This window comes from Nicotiana tomentosiformis, chromosome 12 (genome assembly GCF_000390325.3).
Source record: "Nicotiana tomentosiformis chromosome 12, ASM39032v3, whole genome shotgun sequence".
Lineage (NCBI taxonomy): Eukaryota > Viridiplantae > Streptophyta > Magnoliopsida > Solanales > Solanaceae > Nicotiana > Nicotiana tomentosiformis.
In genome coordinates, this window is record NC_090823.1 from 35,745,040 (window position 1) to 35,753,590 (window position 8,551).

At 33.8% G+C, this 8,551-nt stretch overlaps 1 protein-coding gene and 1 non-coding gene across 2 annotated transcripts; one reads left to right on the forward strand and one right to left on the reverse strand.

Moving 5' to 3' along the window:
- Nucleotides 1–1,161: 1,161 nt before the first annotated feature.
- On the forward strand, nucleotides 1,162–1,284 carry LOC117275366 (small nucleolar RNA snoR86). The gene has a single exon (XR_004505540.1). It is a non-coding gene; the product is annotated as a small nucleolar RNA snoR86 (small nucleolar RNA).
- A 736-nt stretch (nucleotides 1,285–2,020) lies between these two features.
- LOC104090650 (protein IQ-DOMAIN 13) lies at nucleotides 2,021–8,078 on the reverse strand. The gene is made up of 6 exons (XM_009595809.4): nucleotides 7,711–8,078; nucleotides 6,715–6,811; nucleotides 5,878–6,276; nucleotides 4,002–4,235; nucleotides 3,512–3,643; nucleotides 2,021–2,963 (listed from the first exon to the last, which is right to left on the reverse strand). The coding sequence occupies exons 2-6, from the start codon at nucleotides 6,787–6,789 to the stop codon at nucleotides 2,181–2,183; spliced, it is 1,623 nt and encodes a 540-aa protein (XP_009594104.1). The 5' UTR covers nucleotides 6,790–6,811; nucleotides 7,711–8,078; the 3' UTR covers nucleotides 2,021–2,180.
- Between the last annotated feature and the right edge of the window lie 473 nt (nucleotides 8,079–8,551).

Consider the following 8,551-nt stretch of genomic DNA (forward strand, 5'->3'; position numbering starts at 1 on the left):
CCCTAGTAAGTATAATATTTTATTTAATTTTTTCATTTAGTATTTTATTCAATAATAGACAAAAATAAAAGTGCATATGACAAATTATATAGTACTTCACCAAAATATCACAGTATTTTTATTATTAAACTTCTAGTAATTATTATTTTTGTTGAAACTCTTAGCCTTTGAAAAAATAATTTTAATTGTATACTTGTTAAAAGTTCAGAAAACTTAGTCTAAAACAGACACTTTGGATTGTCCATTATGAAATAAAGAATTTATTAAATATAGCTACATTCTGAATTTTAGGTTAAAACTTTAAAATATATTTATCTTCAACTCATTAAACAGTATTGAATTTTTAAAATAAATTAAAATTGCACATTAGATTACGGTAGGATATATTCTTCTCACTCGATGTTAGAAAAGGAATCCAAATACTATTGATATCAAAATTCTTTACTTTCCAAATAAAAAAATTCAATTAGAAAATATTAGTATAGTGGCTGAACTTTATTTTTAAATAAAGAATTCTTATTTCAATTTAATTTTAGTAAATGGGATTCCATTTATAGTTCTTAAATGATATTTCCTTATTTGACAGTCTCCTACAAACTCTCCTTAAGATTGCCAAGTGGCTTTATAGTAGCTTGCCACTTGGCTTAATCAGAATATAAATTTTATTCCTTTAATATATATATATATATATATATATATATATATATATAGATTCCACAATATATATAGTCGGGCCCGATACTTCGACTAGAGGAGATATCTTTTTATACCTTTAATGTTATTATTTTAATAGTTGTAGATTATGGATTTTTTAATGAATTCATAAGTAAACCTGAAAATTTCCCAAACTGATTGAACAATTCGAAATGTGCCAAACAGATCCATATTCTAGTTGGGCTACTACTTGCAATAGGCTAAAACTTCCAAATCAAAACTGTAGGCCCATTTTGAACAATTTAGCCTCCTCAAAAAACTAGGGTTAGGGTTACTCTTCTAACTCTTCTAACTCTTCGTGCCTATAAATGTGCAACGACTTTACCATCCATTTCAGTCATCAACTTTCAGAAATCGCAACTCATTATTTCTTCTTATGGTTTACGAATTTGTTTTTTTCCCCTTATTTATATTGAATTGATTAGAATAAAAGAAAGCCAATTTGCAGAGCAAGTGCGTCAATAATCGATGATGAACACTTGCATTGAAGGTTGGCGATATCAATAAGCGATTCTCCGTGCCTTTCAAATACTCTTGTTTTGCTTACGGCCTCGAACAAGTCGCTACATTTTTTATTACATATACAAACAACCCATTTTTTTTTTAAAAGATAGGAGTATGATTTCTTTAAAGTTTTAAGCTTTTCGCTCGCGAAGCAAATCATGTTTCCGAAATGAATACTGTTTTGTTTCCTCATTCTCCATGACTGTAGAAGAATAAATTGGATAAAAAAGTATTGTGTCAAAGTGATCGATTGGTAATCATATATTTCTAAATTCTATCAGTTAATTTTTGACGCAAGAGGCAATAGAAAAGGAAAACGAAAAAGATAATTGAAGTCTCCTCGTTTGGTGCCTTTAGATGTCAGGAGTGAATATTATTCAGTGAACTCTTATCATGTTTGATCTAAATTTAAAGATTCATGTACATATTTTTTAAATTGAAATAAACTTGTGAGTTGAAAAAAAAATAAACGTGTGAATCTAATTTTTTTAGAAGTTGGAAAAACAAAATTGTGAGTTGGACAGAAGTTTGTGAAAAGAATATTTTTATGCTATTAGGTGCAGTGGAAAAAAACATGCAGCACAGAGGAAAGAAAAAGAAGAAAGTTTGAGGTCGTTTGGTATGAAGTAATTTTCCAGTGACAAACGGAACAATTAAATTGGGAAAATTAATGTTCATAAAATAGTGAGATTAAATTAGATTTGAAAAAGAACATCAAACCAAACATGAAAAAACAACTATTCTGATGCCAAAAATTTGAACCGAAATTACTATAATTCGGTTAAGATTAATGAAGTGAAGATGTCCAAAAACAATTCCATTGACAGTGAAGTGTAAAAAATGAAAAAAGAATGTACACACTGAATCATAGTAAAATCTTCTTATTGTACATTGACTATTCTGTGAAACACTCCATCACTCATTAATAAGAAAAAAAATGAAGAAAAAGAACATACAAAGAATCACACAAATCTGTTAAAAGCTCTCCTCCCAACTACAGCGGGCATTGAGATAGTTGAATCCACACTTATATGATCTGCCACAGACTCTTGTTTGTCGACTTCTTTTCGAGAAGCAGAATCCTTTCCAGAGCCTTTGCTCCACTTGGAAGACCAAATATTTGGAGTTAAAGGGAAGGAAAATCTTTTCTTTGTGTCACTGGATTGTTTTTGTGAGATTCTCTCCTTAGGATTGCTACTTGCTCTGAGTTTAGCTTTAGCTGAGGCAGTAGGTGCCATATAATGCGGAGCCGAAAATGGAGGACAGCTTGTGAGGCTATCGTCGTCCTTCAATGGAAGATCAAAAGGGTAGTTAGCACCACTAGCTCTGGTTCTTGAATACTTTCTTAGACTTGCTCTGTTTACTGGCGGTGTTCTATTTGGAGTATGCATTTGTTTTCCCCTTGTTGACATTGGTGTGACCGATTCATGGTTATCGTAATCAGAAAGTAGGCGTCTGAAATTGTTGTTTAGAGGTGTTGGACTTGGTTTGTGCTCTGAAATTGCCCTTGTTGGTGTGATCGATTCATGATTGTTGTACTCCGAGAGTATGTGTCTCAAATTGTTGTTTAGAGGCGTTGGACTTGGTTTGTGCTCCGAAATTGCTCTTGGTGGTGTTAGGTTGATATCTTTCACAGTAGGTTGGCCCTTGTATGCATTTTCAGAAGGTAGCTGGCGTTCCAACCAATTCCACCACAATCCACTAGATCCCATGTCCAGAGCTGATTTTGGATCACCTTTCCATAGCTGATAAAAGACGTAATTTAACAAGATTAGCCTTAAACCTAGGTAAGAGAGATATTTAATTGTCAATCTGCACTCAGCCGAGATTAGAACACTAGTGATCACTGGTGTATGCAAGATTTTAAGCAAGCAATATATATTTTACATAGACATATTTAAGATTATTTTTCCTGAGGCAGTGTCAGACATCCCTTTCTAAGGGTGTATCAGCCACTCCGGTAATATGATGTGTTTTACCTTGATCGTATTTCTGGAGGTCAACTTATTATCAGGATTTGCATAATATAAAAGAAAAAGCTGGTAAGAAAGCGAACCAGGAAGAGAAGAAATATTCTAAATGAATTAGCATTTGCACGAAAAGGATACCGAGTTTCTGGTAGTATTGAAACATATGTACACAGTGATTACCCCTTTATCACCCGGATTTCTTTACATGCTAAAGGATAGAAGTAATTGATCGGGCACTCGCCATCTATTTTAATTGTTAAAATCTTTGACAACATAAAAGGACCATTAGTCAACTTTTTGACAACATGAAAAAGCTGTTGTACCTGGTGAGAATAGGCATATGCCATTGCTCTCTCCCTTTTGATGACTGCCTCCACTTTCTTCCGCATCCTTGCTTCTACTTCTTCTTTGGTTAGCAAACTATCATCCCAATTATCCTGGTTACCTGCCTCGAACTATACCAACATTTTTTCCTCAATCATCAATGGCAAACTCAAATCTCTTCGAATAACAAGAAAAGCGCAACAACAACAAAAAACCCAGTGTAATCTTAAGTGGGGTTTGGGAGGAGTAGAGTGTACGCAGAACAAACCCTTACCCTGTGAATCCGCCTCAAGGTAAAAGTAAAAGAAGCAGACACAACACGTAGTAACATTAACATGATAATAGGATCGAAGCTAAAGGATCAACATATAGTAAAAGAAACCTACCAAACACCAAGCGCATGTGTTTTAATTTTGACTGTTACCAATATCTCTGCACCGAAACTCGTGAAGATATAAGAAAAAACTCATGAAGATGGTCCAAACATACCAGTTGAGTCCATTTGCTCGCGATGCTTTCAACGTCCTTATCGTTCCTGTACGCTTGGTGTTGAAGTGCCTGGTTTTCCAACATTTGGATCCTCCTTGATTGAATTTGAGTTTGGACCCTAACCAGAAGTTGCATCTGCTTCATGGCATTTGCTGTTTGCTTTTTTACATTACTACTTCTCACCACTCCTTGAAGCCTTACTAAACCCCTCAATGCTCTGAAACTCCTCCTCGCCTGTGAAACAATGAACATTCAGATTGGAATTTAACATTTTTAAACAATTGATAAACTCTTTCAGAACCAAAGTCAATCTTGTCCCACCAATCAGCTTCTTTTGAAAGGAGAACAAATGGAACTCCAAAGGTTTCTTAATCCTTCATCCCTCCTTGAAGAGGAAAGAATAAGTTAGCTAACAAGATTCAATTTAGATGATGTAGTTTAAATTGGTACAAAGTTTAAGAAAAAAAGACTTTTGAAACATGTAGTCCTAAAAGATCAAGGGGCAAAAACTTCGTGGGGCTATGACATTTGTGAGACTATAAAAGCTTCTCATTAAGAGTAAATTGGGTAAAATGAAAAGTTTAAAATTAAATTGTTTCTAAATTTAGAAATGTCTCGTTCTTTTTTTAACGGACTAATAAAGAAAGTATGTCATTTAAATTGAAACGGAGGGAATACATGTTTCCACTTGACATCTATGTTGCTCGTACTCTCCAAAATGCTGCTGCACCCGTGTTTGGATCCTCCAAAAATACACTACTTTTTTGAGGATCCGACACGCATCCGGTGAGACTTTCGGAGAGTCCGAGCAACATAGCTTGACATAAGATGCCATTCCTAGTACGCAATTAGAATAAACTTGGCAATATGATAAGAATTTTGCTATGGAAAAAAAAAAATTCACTGCTTGTTCCACACTGGATCATATCATCTGTTGGTGATTTTGCTTTGTGTCAAAATTTAACAGAACTATAATGAAATTTTCTGCAACGGAGGTACATGTCTCCAAAAGCTTAATCAGTTACAACAAAGAGCTGGTAAAACGCCAACATAAGTATACGCATAGGAAGAAGTTCTCTGTCAGCAAATAATCATTGAGACCGTTGAAGGAACCCCTAACTGCTTTACACAAAAGACTGCGAATTGGTTGTAAAGCCCCCATATATCTTATATAGTCATAACCATTTCATGAAGAATATATTTTATCACAAACATTGATTTGCTCTTTCGCAGTTAATGTTTTATCATTGTCATTAACAAAGAGAGCTTCAAGCACGTAGATGGTTATTAGACACACGAACTAAATTTTATATCAGGAATAACATACTCATATCCAATATCTCACATATTTGCAATTATATGACCTACAACTTTTAACTCGACATATAACAGCTGAATAAAAACATGTCTGACTAAATTCATGCTGTATTGCTAAAACTGCAGGTTATTACCTTCAAATCTGCACAGTTACAAGAATATATGAAAGATAGATACAAGTCTGTTACTGCTACTTGGATTGGCAATGGGTCTGAAAAAGTATAATTTTGATATTTGTACCCTTGCTGATACTATATTTGAAGTAGTTGTTTGAATTTCATATTATATGCAACTGAAACAGGTTCTTGGTGATGGTAGAAAAGGGGGGATGATGAGTAGGGGCTGTTCTTAGATGGAGGAAGACGCCATCTGAATCGGATCTTTTGAGTATTTTGTGAGACAATGTGTATTGCAGCCCCACTCTACTGAATTAGCTGCTTTGTTATTGGAACTAACGATCAAGAATTGTTTTCCCCTACTTGCTGCATTAAAACTAAATCACAAGCTTCTGATAAAAAAAACTAGCTAACATTGCAAGGGGGATTATATTGAAACCTACCATGTAACCTCTGTAGGCTGCCTGTATCTTGGTTGCTGAAAGGTGGAGATTCCTCAAAGTTGGTTCTGGTCTATAAGCATAGCTGATTTCTTTACGATTTCGATTAACCTTAGGAGAAGAGATCTTTGGAGAAGTAACCCTTTGAGGAGAAATAAGCCTGTGAGGAGAGGCAACTCTTGGAGAAGTAGCAGTAGGAGAGGCAAATCTATAAGAAGAAGCCCGAGGAGAGACAACACTAGGTAAAGTAAATCTTGGAGTAAGTAGTTTTTGTTCATCTGCTTCTCCCAGTATTTTCTCAATACTACTTGGCCCTCTGAAGAGAGGGATAAATGATTTGTTCTCTGCATGCTTCAGTTTTCCGCGACCTTTCTTTTCCTTACCACTTTTCTTCTCTGATTCCTGCAACAATCGAGCAATTTAGGTAAGTACGGACATACATACAGCAAATTCTTCCAATGATTCCAGGTGTGTGAACACCTCATCTAAAAACTTAAGCTGTCATAGAGAGTACACTTTTACTTAGTTAATTATGTCTTCAATAGATACGACTTGATTTGCAGTATTCGAATTTGAGTTCACTCAATTGCTACATACATACATTTTTCAGATAGATGAAATAAGACACTAATTGTTGAAGTTGGTTCATAAACTAGTTTTCTAGGGGACTGTAATCTAAATTATTATGGATGTGAACAATAAAATATAAAATCCCAGAGAGCTAATTTGAAAATGTTAAGGTAACCACACTTTTCCTCCAATGAAATAATTATATGATTTTTGAAAAAGTAAAGGCAGAGACTAGCAACTTGTGCTTCTGAAATTATGAAACAAACTTACATTGGCTAGCTTCTCCTTGGAACTGGGTGTAAACACCCTTTTGATAGCAGAAAACCAACTGCCTTTCTTCCCCATGGTTCTAGCATTACTCTTTCACCTTCAACAAGTAAGCAAATCAACTTTAATTTAACACATGTAGTTCAAAAGGTAACATTTGGTGATACTAAAAGAATTCTACAGAATTTACACAGAGTTGGAATTAGTATTTTAAATATTGTAGAATCAAATTATTCACTATGAAATGATTCTTTGAACATTTTTCAGAGAGAGAGAGATCAGGCAAGGATGGATAAAAATAACGAATATAGGGAAGAAAAAGATGTGGATTAATCTCTTTATGATCCCTTTAAATTAAATTTAAAGTTTGAAAGAGGATTCCATTTCGTAATTTGAACATTTAATGCAACCCAAGAACAAAAATAAATAAAAATTATAATGGCCAGTACATATCTTCCCACCAGCCATAATTAAGATCACATATATGATATAACGTGAAATTAAGATCTTACGTTAAAAAGTATATGGTATCCTCATTGAGATCATATATTAAGTAGACGGGTTGCTCAGTTTTTTCTGTCTTTTTCTTTTTCAACATTTTACATCTAAGCTTCTCCTCAAGCACTCCAAAAGACAAAATAAGTTATTTACATCTTGGTCTTAAATGCTGCTAAAATGATTTAACTTATGTACACAAGCAAATAGTGAAGAGTTAAAAAAACATTGCGCCGCACAACTTTAACATGCACACACAGCAAAAGATGGCAACATAAACACACACTCAAAAATAGGGTCTCAAGAAGAGTAAAATCAATTCTTAGTTCAGGAAATAGCAAACAGAAGAGGAAGAAAAAGAGAAGAAAAGATTAGTTAAATTTCCCACCAAAAATCATTAACAAGGGAAGAAAAGAAGCTTACTTTCCCCCGACTGTAATTAAGACAATTAATGTAGATATTTCAAAAAAGTAAATATAGTTCCTAAAGAAAGATCCAATTTACCTCAACTGGTGTTCTGAATCTTCCATAGACCATTATCAGAAAAGGTGCAACAAAAACCAAAAGCAAATTGCAATACAAGAACTGAACTTTAGCTTCAGCTACCCATTCTCTTTTTCTTTTCTAGCTCACTTTCAGTTTGCTATACACATAATATGGTGTGTCCTTTTTAGATTTTGATTTCAAAACTTGCCAACTACTTTGAATCTTCTTCTTGGTAGCTGGCAAGATTTTTTTTTCCTTTTTATTGTTATGGAATGTATGTATATTTTCACCTTTTCTTTTCTCCTCTTTACCTTTCACCTTTTGAGTTTTTTATAATTTTTCTTTTGGTTTTAATGATGAAAGGATCTAAAAGGAACGACCAAATTGGATTCATATTTGACAATTTGTTTTTGAATAAGGGATAATCTTTTTTTGGTGGGGAAGGAGGTTGGCCACTTTAACACTCAATGGGAAGCCTTTTTGGCGGGCCTCAACTAACTTTACTTAAATGGGAAGCCTATTTTACCTATCAAATGCAATCTCATTACCTATTACTAATAATATTTTAAACAACTGAAATTGAGTTTGGTATATATTTTTTTGGTAAAGCATTTCGAAATTCGATTACTACTACTAATCTTTTTCATTGTCACGTTTGCGGGACAATGACACTTATTTGGACCACCAAGTAACAGTGTTAGAATGGATGAGATTATCGGGCTTAGGCAAAAATTTCAGGTTAGAATTTTGAAAATGAAAAAATTCATGATAAAGAAAGCTTTCTTTTAATATGTCCTTGTCAACCCAAATTAATTAGACTAATACTATATACTGAATACAGGATAATTAAATTAAATAA

What these genes read in the sequence shown, in the direction of transcription:
- LOC104090650 (XM_009595809.4), bottom strand. Translation starts at nt 6,789, where the DNA reads ATGGGGAAGAAAGGCAGTTGGTTTTCTGCTATCAAAAGGGTGTTTACA. An exon ending in CAGCCTACAGAGGTTACATG is followed by an intron (nt 4,236 to 5,877) that starts GTAGGTTTCAAT and finishes ATTGTTTCACAG; the next exon opens with GCGAGGAGGAGTTTCAGAGC. An exon ending in CGAGCAAATGGACTCAACTG is followed by an intron (nt 3,644 to 4,001) that starts GTATGTTTGGAC and finishes ATGTTGGTATAG; the next exon opens with TTCGAGGCAGGTAACCAGGA.